Source organism: Neoarius graeffei, chromosome 2 (assembly GCF_027579695.1).
Source record: "Neoarius graeffei isolate fNeoGra1 chromosome 2, fNeoGra1.pri, whole genome shotgun sequence".
Classification (NCBI taxonomy): Eukaryota; Metazoa; Chordata; class Actinopteri; order Siluriformes; family Ariidae; genus Neoarius; species Neoarius graeffei.
The window spans coordinates 80,631,716-80,654,588 of NC_083570.1; the positions used below are offsets into that span (position 1 = coordinate 80,631,716).

General features: G+C 41.6%; 1 protein-coding gene across 6 annotated transcripts in view; it reads right to left on the reverse strand.

Moving 5' to 3' along the window:
* The window catches only part of banp (BTG3 associated nuclear protein), a 152,375-nt gene that overhangs the window by 98,873 nt on the left and 30,629 nt on the right, over nt 1-22,873 (reverse strand). For all 6 annotated transcript variants that reach the window (XM_060915037.1, XM_060915035.1, XM_060915039.1 and 3 more), the window contains exons 7-10: nt 20,828-21,067; nt 12,327-12,488; nt 6,732-6,859; nt 1,111-1,182 (exon numbers count right to left, since the gene is read on the reverse strand). In XM_060915037.1, the coding sequence (XP_060771020.1) occupies nt 1,111-1,182; nt 6,732-6,859; nt 12,327-12,488; nt 20,828-21,067 (602 nt within the window). The remainder of the gene's footprint in view (nt 1-1,110; nt 1,183-6,731; nt 6,860-12,326; nt 12,489-20,827; nt 21,068-22,873) is intronic.

Below are 22,873 nucleotides of genomic sequence, written 5' to 3' on the forward strand. Positions count from 1 at the left end.
ATAATAATCGGTATCGGTCCTGAAAAAAACATATCGGTCGATCCCTAATTCCAGCACAACAATGTCAGGATTCATTGAGCTCAGATTGTGAAAGAGTGGTTCGGAGAGCATGACGAATCACTTTCACACATGAACTGAACACCACAGAATCCTGACCTTAACCCCACTGAAAGTCTTCGGGATGTGCTGGAGAAGACTTTACAGAGTGTTTCGACTCTCCAGTCATCAAGACAAGATCTCGGCAAACATTTATACGAATCTGGATGTAAACAAATCTTGTGACGGTGCATAAGGTTGTTGGAACAACGCCACAATGAATACACGACGTAATCAAAGCTAAAGGCGGCCCAACAAAATATTAGCGTGCGCAAATTTTTTTTTTTTTGGGGGGGGAGAATAGCTAATGAAAGTAGAAATGCCTTCAATCTTAGTCTTGCATCAGGCAAATCAGGGCCCTCAAACCCACAGGAAACCACTCGATTACCTTTATTCCTTTTTCTCAGATAACATCTTAATTCATTGATATACAACCGGCTCCTTGAGGCTTAACATATGATTATTGTTGCGCCATTTGTGTCCAGATGGATATTATGTAACTCACAGGCAATTACTGCTTAGACGATTTATTCCCGAGTGACTCCAGAGCCTTAAGAAATGAAAGGCAGTGCATTGCATTGAAGGAGACAATAATTCTCTCTGAGCGATCGTTATTCTCAAGGAATGATGCTTTCGTTGTGAAACCGCTTCAATTCGTGATTGCGTGTTAATAAGCTTCAGGTGTCTGAGAGGTTTAGTTCCTGGTTCCTGAATGGGTCATGATGTGTGTTGAAGACAGAAAAATATCACGTTACCCAACACCCTTAAAAAGATTTGTTTGACTTAAGATTTGAAAAAATAAATACTGTAATAAAGTTGGAATTAAAAAAAAAAAAGCTGGCTCAGCGTCAACTTGAATGGGTGTGCTATGTTCTGACATCAGTGATACACTAAACACATGCAGAGAGAGAGAGAGAGAGAGAGAGAGAGAGAGAGAGAGAGAGAGAGAGAGAGAGAGAGAGGGCTTGAGAAGAGAATAACAGAATAATAAAGTGTAGAAATAGAGATGCTTACCTCGCTGTCCTGTGTGATCTGCACCTGCTCTCCCTGTGGTACCTGAGCTATATGGAGGTGCCCCTGTGGGATCTGAAGGGGAGAATAAAGAGAGTAATTTGTGTGTGTGTGTGTGTGTCCTGGCAGCTGTTCTGAGGCATAAAATTGCTTCTCTTTTGCACAATAAAGCCTGCACTTGCGTAGCAGCCATCAGAGGCCTTGTCCTGCCAGTGTGTGTATGCTTCACATTTCCTCTAGTGTATTAAAGGAGAACTGAAGGCAAATTTTTCATTATCAAAATTCTATTTCTCATTTTATTCATATCAGAATGCATTTCAGATCGCTATTTTGTCACTGCTAGAGCAAGTTATGAGTGTCTGAAATACGCTACGTAATATATCAGCCCATATGTCAAAGCAATGACCGTAAACGAGATTCGTTGAGACCTGTGCGAGACATCGTAGGACAGAAGTAAAACATACAGCAGAAATCAAAGTGACCAACATCTGCCAATGGGCGGCACGGTGGTGTAGTGGTTAGCGATGTCGCCTCACAGCAAGAAGGTTCGAGCCCAGTGGCCGGCGAGGGCCTTTCTGTGTGGAGTTTGCATGTTCTCCCCGTGTCCGCGTGGGTTTCCTCCGGGTGCTCCGGTTTCCCCCACAGTCCAAAGACATGCAGGTTAGGTTAACTGGTGACTCTAAATTGACCGTAGGTGTGAATGTGAGTGTGAATGGTTGTCTGTGTCTATGTGTCAGCCCTGTGATGACCTGGCGACTTGTCCAGGGTGTACCCCGCCTTTCACCCGTAGTCAGCTGGGATAGGCTCCAGCTTGCCTGCGACCCTGTAGAACAGGATAAAGCGGCTAGAGATAATGAGATGAGAACATCTGCCAACGCTGTCAAAAGACACATGCGCGCCCTCTTTTGAATGCTGATGTAATCAAGCCGGAAGTTTTGTTTGTTTTGATAGCAATCAGGAAAGTTTGAAAAAAGTAGGCAGTAATCATCATTTAAACTCGTTTTTGTGCAATACTTCGTTTGGAAAACAGTTTTCAAACTGGTGGCACTGACACCTGGCTGACACTTCACATTTCGAAGTCTCGCACAAGTCTCGTGAAGATCGCGCGGATAAGCGACGCCTGCCGTGAACCAAACGAACTAAATTCAACATGGCTGAAAACCGAATAGGCTGATAAGTATCATATTTAATTCCAATTAGTTGCCAATATGAGTCATGATATAAGGTTACCAGAGGTGGACAGTAAGGGTAGTATCTCACTGGGCTGCGACAGCCCACGACTAGTTGGAGACACAACGATTGTGATAAAATATGCAAATTAGCAACAATTTTCACTTGGAATCACACTGAAATGATATTTGCATATTTTACCGCAATTGTTGTGTCTCTAATTAGTCGCAGGCTGTCGCAGCCCGGCTTTCCCTCGGCAGGCAGGGAAGTAGAGGAAGCCTCACGGAACCTGACTTGAGAAGGATTCGTGACGGCTTTGCGACACCAGCGACGCATTTGCGGCCATTTTGAGAGAAATTTTGTCGCACTAATTTTCTGAACGTGTTCAAAATTTCAGCAACGAAGGAGCGACACTTTGCGACTCACGCAAGGAAATTGAGAAGCCCCGCGAATGTTTCAAGACACTTTTGAAACTCTCTCGCGAATGACGTTCGCAATTTGTCGCAAGCTGTCGCAGCCCAGTGAGATACTGGCTTAACGAAGTACATTTACTTGAGTACTGTACTTAAGTACACTTTTTGAGTATCTGTACTTTACTTGAGTATTTTTTTTTGGAAACTTATGACTTTAACTTCACTACATTTGAAAGGCAAATATCGTACTTTTTACTCCACTGCATTTCTATCAAGGTCCTCGTTACTATGAAGCGGCTTTGAAAGTGGATGTTTTTTCCTTTTCTTTTCTAAAACATGATGGGTTTTCCCCAGGTGACACTGAGACAATCTCTCAGTAATCACTGGGGTCACGTCAAGTCCATAGACTGTATAAAATCAAGTTCAATAATTTCTCAGCAGCATTATTTGAACAAGATCAGTTGATGGCAGAATGGAAGGAGGCGGTTCTTCTGGGGAATGCACGCACTCATGGCTTTACCTAGAACCCATGTTTCAGTTTTCAGAAAGGATTAAAGCTTCGTTTCGTTTTAAACGTTTGCTTTGTTTGCCGAAAACGTACCACATCACGGCCTACAAAAACTCGCCGTCCAACCTGCAGAAGCATATTGAGGTATATAAACGTTTTATTCCAAGAGAAAGCTTGCAGTGAAGTTCCCTGTGCTTTCAGAGCTAGCGATAACGTTAGAATAGCTATGCAGTCTGGTTAGTCAAATGATTTTCTATGGATTTTCCTGCCAAGTAGCCATAGCCTTGTCCACGGCTAACGTTAACACATAGCTAGTTAACTGCTAGTTAGCATGCAAAAACGGAGTTACGCTAACATGAATAACGTTAACTTATCTGAAGTCCTTTCAGAAATATGGTTTAGCATAATCTTGCCAAATAAACAGAATGTAGAAATCTTTCTTTTCTCGTAGCGTTAGCTATCCAATATGATTTCGAGTTTGAAAAGAGTTTGCTAGCATGTCAGGTGGAGCTTCACTGACTAGCTAGCTTAACGTTAAACCACCATGATGCACAGCATGCGTTCATTTTGTGAATTTACATTTCTGTCTTTGGTAACGGCATTAGGTTTTGTAAGCGTTGTGGCAATAACACAACAATGCATTGACAGAAAATGTACTTTTAATACTTAAGTATTTTTAAAAGCAAGTACTTCAGTACTTTAACTTACGTAAAAATTTGACTGGACAACTTTCACTCGTATTGGAGTAACATTTGACCAGCGGGATCTGTACTTTGACTTAAGTAATGAAGTTGGGTACTTTGTCCACCTCTGAAAGTTACTAAAACCGAAAACGTAATTGAATAAGACGTTAATTAAGAAATAAAGCAAGTTTAAAAATGACTTCAGTTCTCTTTTACCTGCCCTCCTAAACTAGCCTCAGCTGCTCTCACTAAGCTTCTATGTAATATTAAGAGTCTAATAACTGCTAAATAGTTGGTCCTGGCTCCTCTCTCTCTCTCTCTCTCTCTCTCACACATCGACCTGCCTGTATTACTGCAAAAAAACAAGTGTTATAACATCTAATGCATCATTATTCTCTTTCAGGATCAACACTCCAGTATTATTACATGCTTATGGTATGAATATATGATTTACAGCCTGATGTTTTAATCTCTCATGACCAGTCGATGGGCCAGTTTATCTTACTTCATGCATCCTTCTTGACCTGCTCTAAATAAATGAATGCAACATTTCTCATGAAAGTGTATACTGGTTTAAATCAGTCAGCACCTGGCTAGGTCCTTGACTAGGCTCAAATGTTTTAGACAGTCTTTTCAGACAGTAAAGTCAATAGGAAGGATGAGTAAAACCACCATTACTACAACACCAACAAATAATACTGCCATGTCACCGAGTTGGAGAGGGGTATATTTAACAGTTATTCCACGAAATCGAGTCGTACGCGAGCTGATGGCCGACGAGGTGTGTAGTGTCGAGTTGGCTATAAGCCTTGTATGATGACATTGAGTGGAATAACTGTTTTATTCAATGCACATTCACTGGATTTGGAGAAACGGAGCATTTTTATTTTTTGCAAATTCGATAAATAAAAAAATTTATACAAAACGTCTGACAAAATCATTTACGCTTAGAATGTAAACAAACTGATGAAATGACAGGAGCAATTTGTGAAAAATATAATAATAATAATAATAATAATAATAGGGCGGCACGGTGGTGTAGTGGTTAGCGCTGTCGCCTCACAGCAAGAAGGTCCGGGTTCGAGCCCCGGGGCCGGCGAGGGCCTTTCTGTGTGGAGTTTGCATGTTCTCCCCGTGTCCGCGTGGGTTTCCTCCGGGTGCTCCGGTTTCCCCCACAGTCCAAAGACATGCAGGTTAGGTTAACTGGTGACTCTAAATTGACCGTAGGTGTGAATGTGAGTGTGAATGGTTGTCTGTGTCTATGTGTCAGCCCTGTGATGACCTGGCGACTTGTCCAGGGTGTACCCCGCCTTTCGCCCGTAGTCAGCTGGGATAGGCTCCAGCTTGCCTGCGACCCTGTAGAACAGGATAAAGCGGCTACAGATAATGAGATGAGATGAGATGAGATAACAATAATAATAATAATAACAATGGGGCGGCACGGTGGTGTAGTGGTTAGCGCTGTTGCCTCACAGCAAGAAGGTCCGGGTTCGAGCCCCGTGGCCGGCGAGGGTCTTTCTGTGTGGAGTTTGCATGTTGTCTGCGTGGGTTTCCTCCGGGTGCTCCGGTTTCCCCCACAGTCCAAAGACATGCAGGTTAGGTTAACTGGTGACTCTAAATTGACCGTAGGTGTGAGTGTGAGTGTGAATGGTTGTCTGTGTCTATGTGTCAGCCCTGTGATGACCTGGCGACTTGTCCAGGGTGTACCCCGCCTTTTGCCCGTAGTCAGCTGGGATAGGCTCCAGCTTGCCTGCGACCCTGTAGAACAGGATAAAGCGGCTACAGATAATGAGATGAGATGAGATAATAATAATTATTGAAAAATAAAAACGATACGTTCTTACTATCAAATACTTTTATTCCATGTTTTGCCGCTTGTTTTCGAGTAAAGTTTTTATTTGGTCCTTGGTGGTTTCAGCAACACGCGCCACTATTTTGTTATTTTGTTACTATGAGCTGATATCATAGTAGTCGAGTGGCCAATCAGAGCATGCGATTACTCATATCCAGTGAATGTGGATAGAATAATAAAAAAAAAATTTATGTTTAGGAAAACCATTACCAAAAGTGGAAACATCAATTCAGGAAGAAACAACCACAAAGGGAAAAAAAAAAACTGGCAGACAACAGCAGTACAAAAATTCTCTCAAGTCGAGGGCAATAAGTGGACCCTGTTTATATCACATTTCAAAATATTATTTTAACTGTATCATTATTTATGAATATCTTCAATTTTTTTAACCATTTTATCATGTCATAATGAAGGAACATGTGTAACTTCCACATATTAAATGGTTTGTTGTTCCATTATTTCAAGTAAGTATATGCAAACTTCTGCACTCTAAACTGTATAAAAAGTAAATCTTAACGATTATAAGTCGTTAATGAATCACCTCATTAGAAAAATAATAAAATTGCCATGCTTATGCTTATACGTCACAAACCCCACCTTATTTATTTGGAACATATACATATCAAAGGAAGCGTACGTGTGTGCACATGTGTGTGTGGGAGGAGATGACCAAATGCAGCTGTATGGTTCATAGGTCATTGAAAGGCTCTTGAGAGGCGCACAGGAAGCCTTCAACTTTCAAAACCCAGCTTTATTAAACACTAACATACACACAGCACAGGGCCTCGTACATACTCTTCTGTGGAGAGAAGCGTGTGTGTTCAACTGGAAGAAAGGGTATAAATGTTTAGATTGTTTCAAATACCCACCAGAGGAACTTGCAAGCATCTGTGCTGTGTGTGTGTGTGTGCGCTCTGTGTGTGCGCTCTGTGTGTGTGTGTGTGTGTGTGTGTGTGTGTGTGCTCTGTGTGCATGGTGTGTGTGCACTGTGTACTCACTACTTGCACTTGTCCATCTTCTCCGATGCGGTGGATCTGGACCTGTTGGGCTGTACCAGCCAGGGCGTACTGGAGGGCCTGCTGCGTGGAGCTCTCCAAAGATGCTGCTTCTGTTACTGAGACCCCCTCTGTGCGTACACACACACACACCATTACATCACATATTTGTATTTCTCAAAATAGGAACGCACACTCTATGTCAAGTGACTGTTTTGGGAAAGAAAGAGGGATAAAGACAGAGAGACACAGACTACTTAACATTTGCAATAAACAGGCAAGATGATGCAATTAAGACATGCTGCACATTTAATCACTCATAAACACACTCTCTCACACTTACACATGAGCTACATGCTAAGCAATGCATAAAGACTTGAGCAAAAATATATATCATCTCATCTCATTATCTGTAGCCGCTTTATCCTGTTCTACAGGGTCGCAGGCAAGCTGGAGCCTATCCCAGCTGACTACGGGCGAAAGGCGGGGTACACCCTGGACAAGTCGCCAGGTCATCACAGGGCTGACACATAGACACAGACAACCATTCACACTCACATTCACACCTACGGTCAATTTAGAGTCACCAGTTAACCTAACCTGCATGTCTTTGGACTGTGGGGGAAACCGGAGCACCCGGAGGAAACCCATGCGGACACAGGGAGAACATGCAAACTCCACACAGAAAGGCCCTCGCCGGCCACGGGGCTCGAACCCGGACCTTCTTGCTGTGAGGCGACAGCGCTAACCACTACACCACCGTGCCGCCCCATATATATATATATATATATATATATATATATATATATATATATATATATCTCACACACACACAGAGTTAGGTCCATATATATTTGGACACTGACACAAATTTTGTTTTTTTACCTGTTTACTGAAACATATTCAGGTTATAGTTATATAATGGACATGGACATAAAGTCCAGACTTTCAGCTTTCATTTGAGGGTATCCACATTAAAATTGGATGAAGGGTTTAGGAGTTTCAGCTCCTTAACATGTGCCACCCTGTTTTTAAAGGGACCAAAAGTAATAATTGACTCAAAGGCTATTTCATGGGCAGGTGTGGGCAATTCCTTCGTTATGTCATTCTCAATTAAGCAGATAAAAGGCCTGGAGTTGATTTGAGGTGTGGTGCTTGCATTTGGAAGATTTTGCTGTGAAGAAAACATGCGGTCAAAGGAGCTCTCCATGCAGGTGAAACAAGCCATCCTTAAGCTGCGAAAACAGAAAAAACCCATCCGAGAAATTGCTACAATATTAGGAGTGGCAAAATCTACAGTTTGGTACATCCTGAGAAAGAAAGAAAGCACTGGTAAACTCATCAATGCAAAAAGACCTGGATGCCAACAGAAGTCAACAGTGGTGGATGATTGCAGAATAATTTCCATGGTGAAGAGAAACCCCTTCACAACAGCCAACCAAGTGAACAACACTCTCCAGGAGGTAGGCGTATCAATAACCAAATCTACCATAAAGAGAAGACTGCATGAAAGTAAATACAGAGGGTTCACTGCACGGTGCAAGCCACTCATAAGCCTCAAGAATAAAAAGGCTAGATTGGACTTTGCTAAAAAACATCTAAAAAAGCCAGCACAGTTCTGGAAGAACATTCTTTGGACAGATGAAACCAAGATCAACCTCTACCAGAATGATGGAAAGAAAAAAGTATGGCGAAGGCGTGGTACAGCTCATGATCCAAAGCATACCACATCATCTGTAAAACACGGCGGAGGCAGTGTGATGGCTTGGGCATGCATGGCTGCCAGTGGCACTGGGTCACTAGTGTTTACTGATAATGTGACACAGGACAGAAGCAGCCGGATGAATTCTGAGGTATTCAGAGACATACTGTGTGCTCAAATCCAGCCAAATGCAGCCAAACTGATTGGTCGGCGTTTCATAATACAGATGGACAATGACCCAAAACATAAAGCCAAAGCAACCCAGGAGTTTATTAAAGCAAAGAAGTGGAATATTCTTGAATGGCCAAGTCAGTCACCTGATCTCAACCCAATTGAGCATGCATTTCACTTGTTAAAGACTAAACTTCAGACAGAAAGGCCCACAAACAAACAGCAACTGAAAACCGCTGCAGTAAAGGCCTGGCAGAGCATTAAAAAGGAGGAAACGCAGCGTCTGGTGATGTCCATGAGTTCAAGACTTCAGGCAGTCATTGCCAACAAAGGGTTTTCAACCAAGTATTAGAAATGAACATTTTATTTACAATTATTTAATTTGTCCAATTACTTTTGAGCCCCTGAAATGAAGGGATTGCATTTAAAAAACGCTTTAGTTCCTCACATGTTTATGCAATCATTTTGTTCAACCCACTGAATTAAAGCTGAAAGTCTGAACTTCAACTGCATCTGAACTGTTTTGTTCAAAATTCATTGTGGTTATGTACAGAACCAAAATTAGAAAAATGTTGCCTCTGTCCAAATATTTATGGACCTAACTGTACATACACACATACATATACACAGGCCACACATGCTGCCCATATACCTTAAAGCAAGTATACAAGCATGCATGTGCTTCACACTTGTGGAAACCCCATCGCGCACTCCTGACACACTTGTGTAATGTCCCAACTACACATGTTTATACAGCATAAACCACCACTGAAAAAACACAACACGGACGCGCCTGTGAGCAATCCAAACACACTTGTACCCCTGCAGTCAAAAGTAAACGCAGCTCCCTAGCCTAAACACTCACTATCATCACTGTGGTTAACAGCAGCCACACCTAGGCTGGGCAGTACACGGCTACTGACCAGCTGCAACCACACGTAGTCCTTTCATACAACCTTCACATTAACCAGTGCGGTCCACATTCTTCAAAAACTGCATTTGAATTGCATTCGTTCATCTTTAGAAACTGCTTTTATCCTGGTCAGGGTCACAGGGGATTTCAGCGTGAGGTAGGAATACACCCTGGATGGAACGCTAGTCCATCACAACAATTCAGACAGATAGATAGATAGATAGATAGATAGATAGATAGATAGATAGACAGATAGACAGACAGACAGACAGACAGACAGACAGATAGATAGATAGATAGAGAGGCAAGAGTATAATTATATCTCAAACTTTAATGTTTGGGATTTAGGCTTTATTTTTTACTGATTTAAAAATGTCAGGCTTGCTTATTAACTATTATTATTATTATTCATATGGGACACTTTTTTGATGGAATAAAAACATGTATTCTGTTCCCTTCTTGCGGGTTTCATTCATTTGATTTGATAGCATGCAATATTGTTAGCATATCACTTATCCTACGTGTATTACGTCACTCTACCCGATGGAGAATGAGCGTTGAATATGGTTTACGATATTGCATGGTTGTCAAGACAACATGATGTCACACGTCGGAGACGTAAAACTTCTGTGCTAGCGAGCAACTGTGAAAATTTGTAAACATATATATAAACGCCGGGTTTGCGTCGTTAAATACGGAAGATTTTGAGAGGATTTTAAAGGAGAAAGATGCGTTGAACATCCAAATGTATAATAATATTAATAATAATTAGTGCTGTCAAAAATGTCGCGTTATTAACGCATTAATTTGACTCAATTTTAACGGCGATAATTTTTTTTTTTTATCGCGAGATTAACGCTCTGTGACATGATGTAGGTTTTTCATAAGCTTTTGAAACTGCCAGGAACTTGGAACAGAGACTTTGCTTAGAAAAACGATAGCAGGGGGCGTCGTGGCTCAGGTGGTTAAGGCGCCATACCATGAATGCGGGCGACCCGGGTTCGATTCCGGCCCGAGGTCATTTCCCGATCCCTTCCCGTCTCTCTCTCTCCCGCTCATTTCCTGTCTCTACACTGTCCTATCCAATACAGGTGCAAAAAAAAAAACAAACAAACAAAAAAACGATAGCAGCTAGACTGTAATGCCACGCCCCGCACAGCCAGAGTCCTCTGCCCTCCCCTGAAGAGCCACAGTGCTCGGCTTAGGTTTTGTTTTCCCATCGGCGGCTCCAATCCCACTTTGCAGTGGCTGTGACAAGATGTGTTATGCTCTGCAATAAAAAAAAAAAAAACATTGGTACAACCAGTGTTCGAACTATGCAGATATTTTCAGGGGGGGTCCCTTTTTTTCCCTTGGGGGGTGCTTGCGCTTGTCTCAGAGCGCGGCTCTCCATCGCGCGCTCACTTCGGATATGCAAATGCTTCCCGTTACACACGATTGCTATGTCAATAAACATCATTTTGCCAATATTTTAGAGACCCCCCAACATTTCCCAAATCATGTTTTCAAGGGATCTCATGTCTGTTTCAGGGGATCTCGGATCCCCCGAGTACCCCCGTAGTTCGAACGGTGAGCAAGCCCATTCACTTTTTTATGCTGATAAGAGAACTACAATGGTTTTTCATGTGACAAAAATGTGCGATTAAATTGCGATTAATCGCGAGTTAACTATGACAGTCGCGACATTAATCGCGATTAAATATTTTAATCGCTTGACAGCACTAATAATAATATTGGCTGGCTTTTTTTCGTGGTATATCAGATATATTCCATTCAGCTAGCATGACACTGAACTCGTTTTTGACTTGTTCAATATCATGCTAGCTGAATGGAATATACCTGATATACCACGAAAAAAAAGCCAGCCAATATTATTTAAATGTTTGCATTTCTTACAATATCCGAAATCCATATAAAAACCTATGGAACTTCACTGCATATGGTTTAGTGCATTTTATGCCCAATAAACGCCATCTGAGATTGGCAAAAAAGCATGAGTAATGCCTGTTGGAAACTGTTCACTATTTATAAATATTTGACTGATTTTTTTTTTTTTAGTCAAAAAGAAAAATATAGATAGAACAATAACCTTTGCTATAAAACACATTTATTCTGATACATTTTCCTGCAGAAAAAAAACCCCCAAAAACCCAAGGGTCATTTTAGAAAATGTGTGCGTTTCAACAGTCTTATATAAGGTGGCGAAAAGTAGAAAAAGGGTCCTCAGACACACTAACGCAGATTGTATGTATCTCTCTGAATATAGACATATAACTTCAGATAGTAAAATCCACAAGGGTCTCAAATCACAGCTGTGTTGAATAAAGCTTGTCCACTTGATTTATCTTGACCTATAATGATCTGTACATGTGCAGATGCTTTTCCGAGGCAAGCACTTACCCCTCGATGTCCCCTGCATCCTCACCAAATAACAGCTTAAACTAAAGGGCAGGGAGCACCATTTCCAAGGGAGTGCAGAAAGCTAGCTCTACAGCGTGTATATATGTGTGTGTGTATTTACAGGCCACTTTGGTGGGCTTATACAGGATATTTGGGTGTGCGCCAGCAGGTCAGAAGTGGTAGCCCACAGATCTCAGAGAGGAAGAAATGGGACAGGAAGTATGATGCCGCGATGGAAGTATGATGCCGCGATTACAACCATCTGTTGTTGAAAACCCTGCCGAGTTACACATTCTGAGGTCAAAGCTTCTCTCCAGAGCGCAGAACAGCAAAGCCTCACACACAGAAACTATCAGACAAGAGACTAAAACCTGTATCAATGCCCACAATGCTTGGATCATGGCACGGTTACCTGAGCCAGTGCGAGCAGCTGGTACCCTGCGGGAGAAGCTCTTGACCGCCAGGCTCTGGCCACGCTGTTTCCGTCTCCATGCTGTGCGACACTTGGAGTCAATACTCTGTTTGATACGGTACCAGTCTGATTCATTGATGCCAAACTTGTGGAACAGATGACCTACACAGGACAAAGAAAATGTAGAACTCAAGAACTCAATGAAGTCTTTACAATCAGTCCAGCTTTGGCCTGTCAATATCAGTTTGAAATTGAATATTATTCAGTTATTTCAAGGAAATTGAATATTAATTAACCTTCAAATCTTATGCCACAAAACAAAACGCAAATCATGGGAAGTGAAAATTGAATCAAACAAAGCCTGTTTTCTCTCATTGGATCAAATCCCAGTTGGCTTCCTAATTCATATACACTAGATCAGCCTTTCTCAACCGGGGTGCCGTCAAAAAACTATATATTCTAACATTGAAATAAATAAAATGAATTAAAATTCCAAAAAACGATAGTTACAGATCATCGCCGCCTCATGCATCATCAAAATTTGTCTCACGGCCCCCTTTCTCATGTCACAACGTCACTGCCGGGGTCAGCGTATGGTCAGCGTGACTGCGTATATTTTATACGGGGGTGCCTTGAGAATTTGCATACTTCTGAAGGGTGCCGTGACTGAAAAAAGGTTGAGAAACGCTGCACTAGATGACCAAACATTTGTGGACACCTTACCATCACACCTTTATGTGGTTCTTCCACAAACTGTTGCCACAAAGTTAGAAGCACACAGCTGTATAGGATTGTCTCTGGATGCTGTACTGTTACAAATTACCTTCATTTGAACCGAGAGGCCAAACCTGTTCCAGCATGACAACGCCCCTGTGCACAAAGTGACGTCCATGAAGCATGGTTGGCCAAGTTTGGAGTGGAAGAACACACTGGTCTGCACAGAGCCCTGACCGCAACCCCACTGAACAACTCCGAGATTACCTGGAATGCGAACTACATACCGCATTACCTACATTACCTGACATCAGTGTCTGACTTCACTAATGCTGCTAGGCAAATCCAAACAGCTACGCTCCAACATTGAGTGGAAAACCTTCCCAGAAGAGTGAAGGTTATAATTAGAGGAAAGGGGGACTAAATCTGGAATTGGAAGTTCAAAAAGCACATACAGTATGGGTGTGATGGTCAGGTGTCCACATACATGTGTCTGTATAGTGTTTATAGTCACTACATGGTATGGAATAATGCTGTTGCAGAAGCTTCTACTTGACTATTAGAACATCAAGAGTGGCTCTAGAAATTCTTTTTAGAAATCATGGACACCACGTCCTCCAGGCTAAAGAGGAGAGGGACCATGCAGCTTGTTATCGTCAGTGCACAGTTCAAAAGCCAGCATCTGTGATGGTATGAGGGTATATTAGTGCACATTACATGTGTAGCTTGTACATCTGGGAAGGCATCATTAATGCTGAATGATATATGCATGTTTCAGAGCAATATGCTGTGATCCAGACAAAATCTTTTTCAGGGAAGGCCTTCCTTCTTTCAGCAAGACAATGCCACACCGCTTTTTGCACATATTAAAACTGCATGGCTCTGTAGTAAAAGAGTCCGGGTGCTAAACTGGCCTGCCTGCAATCCAGACCTGTCTCCCATTTAAAACATTTGGCACATTATGAAGTGCAAAATACGACAAAGGAGACCCCGAAGATGTTGAGCAACTGAAATTATATATCAGGCAAGAATGGGAGAACATTTCTCTTTCAAAACTACAGCAATGGGTCTCCTCAGTTCCCAAACATTTACAAAGTGTCGTTAAATGTAGAGGTGATGCAACACAGTGATAAACATGCCCCTGTCCCAACATTTTTGAAACGTGTTGCTGACATCAAATTCAAAATGAGCATGTACAGTGGGGCAAAAAAGTATTTAGTCAGTCACCAATTGTGCAAGTTCTCCCACTTAAAAAGATGAGAGAGGCCTGTAATTTTCATCATAGGTATACCTCAACTACGAGAGACAAAATGAGGAAAAATAATCCAGAAAATCACATTGTCTGATTTTTAAAGAATTTATTTGCAAATTATGGTGGAAAATAAGTATTTGGTCAATAACAAAAGTTCATCTCAATACTTTGTTATATACCCTTTGTTGGCAATGACAGAGGTCAAACATTTTCTGTAAGTCTTCATAAGGTTTTCACACACTGTTGCTGGTATTTTGGCCCATTCCTCCATGCAGATCTCCTCTAGAGCAGTGATGTTTTGGGGCTGTCGCTGGGCAACACAGACTTTCAACTCCCTCCAAAGATTTTCTATGGGGTTGAGATCTGGAGACTGGCTAGGCCACTCCAGGACCTTGAAATGCTTCTTACGAAGCCACTCCTTCGTTGCCCGGGCGGTGTGTTTGGGATCATTGTCATGCTGAAAGACCCAGCCACGTTTCATCTTCAATGCCCTTGCTGATGGAAGGAGGTTTTCACTCAAAATCTCATGATACATGGCCCCATTCATTCTTTCCTTTACACGGATCAGTCGTCCTGGTCCCTTTGCAGAAAAACAGCCCCAAAGCATGATGTTTCCACCCCCATGCTTCACAGTAGGTATGGTGTTCTTTGGATGCAACTCAGCATTCTTTCTCCTCCAAACAGGACAAGTTGAGTTTTTACCAAAAAGTTCTATTTTGGTTTCATCTGACCATATGACATTCTTCCAGTCCTCTTCTGGATCATCCAAATGCTCTCTAGCAAACTTCAGACGGGCCTGGACATGTACTGGCTTAAGCAGGGGGACACGTCTGGCACTGCAGGATTTGAGTCCCTGGCGGCGTAGTGTGTTACTGATGGTAGCCTTTGTTACTTTGGTCCCAGCTCTCTGCAGGTCATTCACTAGGTCCCCCCGTGTGGTTCTGGGATTTTTGCTCACCGTTCTTGTGATCATTTTGACCCCACGGGGTGAGATCTTGCGTGGAGCCCCAGATCGAGGGAGATTATCAGTGGTCTTGTATGTCTTCCATTTTCTAATAATTGCTCCCACAGTTGATTTCTTCACACAAAGCTGCTTACCTATTGCAGATTCAGTCTTCCCAGCCTGGTGCAGGTCTACAGTTTTGTTTCTGGTGTCCTTCGACAGCTCTTTGGTCTTGGCCATAGTGGAGTTTGGAGTGTGACTGTTTGAGGTTGTGGACAGGTGTCTTTTATACTGATAAGGAGTTCAAACAGGTGCCATTAATACAGGTAACGAGTGGAGGACAGAGAAGCCTCTTAAAGAAGAAGTTACAGGTCTGTGAGAGCCAGAAATCTTGCTTGTTTGTAGGTGACCAAATACTTATTTTACAGAGGAATTTACCAATTAATTCATTAAAAATCCTACAATGTGATTTCCTGGATTCTTTCCCCCATTCTGTCTCTCATAGTTGAAGTGTACCTATGATGAAAATTACAGGCCTCTCTCATCTTTTTAAGTGGGAGAACTTGCACAATTGGTGGCCGACTAAATACTTTTTTGCCCCACTGTATTTTTCAAAAAACAATAAAATTTCTCAGCTTCAACATCTGATATGTTGTATTTGTACTAGTTTCAATTAAATATAGGGTTTGCAAGATTTGCAAATTGTCACAGTCTATTTTTATTTACAGTTTGCACAGCATCCCAACTTTTTTTTGGAATTGGGGCTATATGTTAATATGTAAACATAAAGATCATTAACGATTCTTTATTCTGACCCAGTACTTTTCTATATCACTGATCAGTAACAAACAAACAAACAAACAAAAAACGAACAAACACATGCTTCTATATATTTGTTACGTGACAAAGTCAAACATACGTAGTACTTGAAACATTTATGTGTGAATATTTTTCTTTCAAATACATTAATCCTGTACAAACTTAAGTAGTATTCTCATAGAGATTTGTTCTAACAGCCCTGATCCAGCTTCATACCCAGAGCGTGACAAGAAAACGGAAAGCCCAACCATTGTACTAACAATAAGGGAGTGTGTGCAGCTACACACCGGGTCTAGTTTGTTTAGCGACACTGGGGAGCGGAAATAAAGCTTCAGCGTGTTACGCTGGCATGGAGTGTGTGGGTGGTCGAATTAACCAAACGGGTGTAGATGAATGTGACTGGGTGTGGCTGAGCTTTTAAAGCAGCTATCACTTCTTTACACTGAGACATGCCTCAGCAGTGTGTGTGTGTGGGTGAGAGCGCAAAAGGTGCTCCAGTTGCACCAGACCACACATTCCATACTATTCATCTCCTTTATATACACAGGGAATATAAATACTGGCACACTGACGGTACAATGTATGTAGAAAAGCTGTGCTTTATGTTATGATAGTGCCACACTACAGTACTTTCTGGCTGGTTGGGAAAATAATCGTTCAGATCCAAAACCTCACTATCTTTAGCAGTTAGTTTAGAGTGAGTTAGATTTATTTCATGTTTAAATGACTTTGCTCAAGTCAACAGTACCCCAGTAAAGCTTAGTTCTGGAAAGGTCATGGGTGAAAGCAGAACTCTCGTCATTTATCACAGTCCTCCATTCAAAAGCATTAGTGCATTATTCCTACTGAGACACATGATCTCTGTGAATGCCACTTAGGATTTCATTTTGGTCTGTACTACATCACAGTAGAAAATATGTAACGAAGATTGACTTCGAGTTGTTTCAACCTGCCATTAGGGGCGAAAAGTAAGAATTTAGATCCTGAGAGCACTAGAGGTTCTAGGTTCATGATGGATCACCTCACATGTTAAACTTGGAATTACTGGGCTTTGACTTTTTTGTTAGAATACTGTGTGTGTGTGTGTGTGTGTGTGTGTGTGTGTGTGTGTGTGTGTGTGTGTGTGTGTGTGTGGTGAGCCATGCCAGAGCATACTGGCTTAGGAAAAGGCTCCTCTAACAGCAAATCCCAGTGGAATTAAATGTTTACTTAACACAGATCTGCGTTATGTAATCCTAAAGATTTTCTTTCGAACTCACAGTCTCTTTCTCCAAAAGCACAAATTCAGCATGTTATATTATATTCCCAATGACAGGAAATATACAAGTCCATGTACTTCATTACTAGGCTAAAAATGATCAGTTTAGGATCAAACACATATCACGTAACGTTAAAACCAGAGCGGCAGCCACGCGGCAGCTCACACAGCCGTACCATGAGAAACCAGACTCGTTTATAATTAGCTAAGTTGCTCTTCATGAGAACAATTAGAACAATTTGATCTTCCGAACAAAACAAACAATCAGAATCAAAATCCACTGAAAACTCAGGGAGGAGTAGTGATTTTCCTGAAAGTCTGTTAATCGGCCTAATTAGCAACTTGTGAATGAGAAATCACAATACCAGTGAGTAATTTTTGTGCAGACTGATGAGATCTTCCAAACAAAACAATCAGAATTAAAATCCATTGAAAACTCTGGGAGGAGTCGGGATTTTTGTGAATTGTGGACAGACACGGATGGACGGACGACGGACACCGCATGATGGCAACAGTTTATCACCCTACAGCCAGTGAGCGAATGAGGACATTAAAGGCCGAGAGAAATGCGGCGGTGGGGAGCGACTATTCTCTAAACCGCACGGTAGCAGATACAGTGATGTTTGAAAGTTTGTGAACCCTTTAGAATTTTCTATATTTCTGCATAAATATGACCTAAAGCAGCATCAGATTTTCACACAAGTCCTAAAAGTAGATAAAGAGAACCCAGTTAAACAAATGAGACAAAAATATTAAACTTGGTCATTTATTTATTGAGAAAATGATCCAATATTACATATCTGTGAGTGGCAAAAGTATGTGACCCTTTGCTTTCAGTATCTGGTGTGAGCCCCTTGTACAGCAATAACTGCAAATAAACGTTTCCAGTAACTGTTGATCAGTCCTGCACACCGGCTTGGAGGAATTTTAGCCCATTCCCCTGTACAGAACAGCTTCAACTCTGGGATGTTGGTGGGTTTCCTCACATGAACTGCTCGCTTCAGGTCCTTCCACAACATTTTGATTGGATTATGGTCGGGACTTTGACTTGGCCATTCCAAAACATTAACTTTATTCTTCTTTAACCATTCTTTGGTAGAACGACTTGTGTGCTTAGGGTCGTTGTCTTGCTGCATGACCCACCTTCTCCTGAGATTCAGTTCATGGACAGATGTCCTGACATTTTCCTTTAGAATTTGCTGGTACAATTCAGAATTCATTGTTCCATCAATGATGGCAAGCCGTCATGGCCCAGATGTAGCAAAACAGGCCCAAACCATGATACTACCACCACCATGTTTCACAGATGGGATAAGGTTGTTATGCTGGAATGCAGTGTTTTCCTTTCTCCAAACATAACGCTTCTCATTTAAACCAAAAAGTTCCAATTTGGTCTCATCCATCCACAAAACATTTTCCCAATAGCCTTCTGGCTTGTCCACGTGATCTTTAGCAAACTGCAGATGAGCAGCAACGTTCTTTTTGGAGAGCAGTGGCTTTCTCCTTGCAACCCTGCCATGCACACCATTGTCGTTCAGTGTTCTCCTGATGGTGGACTCATGAACATTAACATTAGCCAATGTGAGAGAGGCCTTCAGTTGCTTAGAAGTTAATACCCTGGGGTCCTTTGTGACCTCACCAACAATTACATGCCTTGCTCTTGGAGTGATCTTTGTTGGCCGACCACTCCTGGGGGAGGGTACCAATGGTCTTGAATTTCCTCCATTTGTACACAATCTGTCTGACTGTGGATTGGTGGAGTCCAAACTCTTTAGAGATGGTTTTGTAACCTTTTCCAGCCTGATGAGCATCAACAACGCTTTTTCTGAGGTCCTCAGAAATCTCCTTTGTTCGTGCCATGATACACTTCCACAAACATGTGTTGTGAAGATCAGACTTTGATAGATCCCTGTTCTTTAAATAAAACAGGGTGCCCACTCACACCTGATTGTCATCCCATTGATTGAAAACACCTGACTCTAATTTCACCTTCAAATTAACTGCTAATCCTAGAGGTTCACATACTTTTGCCACTCACAGATATGTAATATTGGATCATTTTCCTCAATAAATAAATGACCGAGTCTCATTTGTTTAACTGGGTTCTCTTTATCTACTTTTAGAACTTGTGTGAAAATCTGATGCTGCTTTAGGTCATATTTATGCAGAAATATAGAAAATTCTAAAGGGTTCACAAACTTTCAAGCAACACTGTATAGTCGCAGACAAAAGCCAAGTAAATTTAGCTCTTTTAGAACCGCCCACCAAGCAACAGGAAGTAGCGGACGGGAGCCGCATGACGTCAAGAGTGTATGTCGGCTACGAACATCATGAGCGACCGAGCAGGAATTTAATGAGGGAGAAAATTCAAGTTTTAGTAGTTTTTTGTCAGTTCAAAGTTGATGACGACATACGACCAGAAGAAGAAGTGGCCAGCGATAGGGAAGAGAGAAGTATCAAACCGTACCGATTCGAGCCAGAATTGTCTGATGAGAGCAGGGTCAGTGACAATGATGAACCTTGAGTTTCAATTTGAGCCACGGCTTCAGCCAGCCTTTAAACACTCATAGCTCGGCCACCGGAGGTCCCAGCAAAGCTCAATTTTGCAGGCACCTCCCTCTACATGATCCCCTACTAACCAGCATGGGCCTTAAGGGGTTTGGATGGCTGCGAGTTGAAGATGCATTCGTCAAGTTCGTAGTATTACAGTATGTTGGAAACAAAATGCTTTGCAATTCATTGTTGCAAAGTCTTGACTAATTAGTGATTACCTTTACCTTTTGGGAAAAGGAACAGGGCCACTCCGTCCATGACATTTGTGTTGCTGCACCCGGCAGCGATACATTGCTTTCCGGGCACTTTCTTTTTTTTTCTCTCCCCCTTCTTCTCCATAACAGTTGTAGATTTTAGTTTAACGCCTTGTCTCTCTTTCTACGTCGTGTCCTGTTGCAAATTTCCGTCAAAACGAATGTAATCTAGCAGAAAGTCGGACAGAAGCTACACTGTGTGGACGTCAGTGGAAAAACCGCCGGTAAAACCACATCACGCAAAAGCCAGCTAACAATGGCGACGCTGGTACCGGGATTCCCTTGGTGGGAAATTTAAACTCGACAAATTCGGAATGTTCCCAACATTCACAATGTGGGTTTCAATGATAAGTTGTCACTGTCAGGACTTGTACTATTATTATCCAAGGGGGAAAGGGGTACATTTCTCTCTGCCTTTAAAAGCCGCCATTACCGTCAGTGCCGGGCTGCTTTAGAAACTCAATCAACATTCTAACCAGTCAGGATCGAGAATTTAACAGCACTGCAACACCAATAAAACCAGCGAAAAAAAGATTTGAATAAACAAGAATGAAGTCAGATGAAAAAGTATGAAGGCGAAACCCCTGGAACAGTTTTGATGATTTTGAACTCGACGAACTGGTTCCTTATCACAGGGTGGATAAAAGCACAGTGTTTAGTTTTCGATGCACGTGTGTGTGTGTGTGAACTCGTGGGTGGGATGCTCACAGCGGATGCCGTAGATCATGAGTGGGTCCAGCTGCTTCTTGCCGTGCTTGCCCTGGCCAGACAGGTTAGAGACGGCCTGCACCTCACGGTGAAACAGGTAGTCCAGCAGTGTGAGCGCCATCTTCTCCGGCGTGCGACAGTTACTGCTGATGTGCAGCATGTCGGCTTGAGACACGGGGCAGCGCACACGCATCTCGGGGTTATTTTCATCCCCGAGCCATGTTCCTGCAGGGTAGTCTTCTGCACAGATACACACAAGACCAGTAGACCGTCGTGATTTTCACATGTTAATTCATTTTTCTTTACATGCCAGCCAAAATATCGATTTAGGATGATTAAAACAAAACAGCCAAGTGTTTTCCCCCTTCGAAACAATGTGCTCGAGTCCACAAAACTTCCACAATAGCAGGTTAATGGTTTTACACTCTCTTGGTGTATTTAGATTTTGTCAATAAACTGCTGACTTGATTAGTAGGCAACAAAAATAAATCTCTCCAACAAAATATTCAAATATTATAAAATATCCGAATACATTACACAATTCAAAACAAGTTTAAAAAGCTTGAAACTAAGCAGTAATCGTGTGTAAATCCTCTCCCTTAAATCTTTCCCCAGAGCTACTGAAATGCGTGCACACACACACATATTAGAAAATACCCTAAAACATAAATACTGGTTCCTCAGAATTGTCTGTTGCTGTTTTTCTTTGGAAAGCACACAATATTCTCATTTCTCTTGACACAAATGAACAGCGGTAAGCAGGAAACATTTTCGACAGCCCTACTTTATAATATATCTGTTTTTCATATTCTATTTCTACAAGAATACAGCTGGAGAAAGAAATCTGCACTTACAACAGATATGTAAAGTCTTAGTACCCCAATGTGTACTGTTATATGAAAATGATCAACAGCATCGTGGTTGTCACCCCAACGTTGATTATTTTTCTACAACAGCATGTCCTAGAGTCTTTTATTTCTCTTATACCATAGCAAACTGCCAACGCTAACAATCTGTATTTGTTCAACAACGCTATATCACGCATTTGATCCATTCGGAGTTATATTTAATGTTGTGAAACATCCAAGAAACAAGTTAGGTCATGTGATCACTTACATTATAGCAGCTATAAACAGTCATTTATCTCTGCCTGACACTGGAAACTCCAAAATAAATAATAATTCTCCTAACAGAAACATTCACAAGATCAACAATTACGTGAGGTTTTTAATCCAGTTATGTGGCGCATCCACCGTGCAAATCCCTGTGGAAGTGGTTATGAATGAAATGATAATATATTCGAACAAGCAACACCTTCTGACCAATTGGAACTGAGATTCAATAAGATAACGCTTTATTGATCCCAAGGGGAAATGGTGGTCTCAATAAAATTATAGCAAGTCGCAGTTAGAGCCTCTTTTTAAAAAAAATAAAATAAAAATATTCGTTCATTCATATAATAACTGTGACAGATCTAGCGAGAAGCAGGAATGTGTTCAGTTGTGCAATAAACCCCATAAACCAAACAATTAAGACCACAGACAAGCTAGTACTTCAGAATCTGTACTCCGCAAAAATGCGAATAAGGGACAAGACGAGCTTGTCACTAAACATGACATTAAACCATCTTGTTTATTTTTTGACCATGTTTTATATTAGGTGGGATAGTTTATTCACGTCACTGTTTCCAATACGCAAATGTAGTAATTGCTTATTTAGTCTCCATGTCTATGACCTGCTACGCACAGAAATACATAAGTGCCTGATAACTAGCAAACAAGTGCATGTCTTTGTAGAAATAAGGCCAGTTAGGGAAAGAGATATATTGTGAATGTATCCCCAAACTCCCAACCCAATTACAGAAAAATCTGTAGACGAGGTATTCATGCAGCCAAGTTTCACTACGTTTATGGCCCTGATACAAAATTGCCCCCTGGTGGTCAAGACTTATACCTAAAATAGGGAAATGGGGAAAAAAAAAAAAAAGGACCCTCTTGACTATTTTTATTATTATTATTATTGACTTCATAAGATGTGGATGTTGAG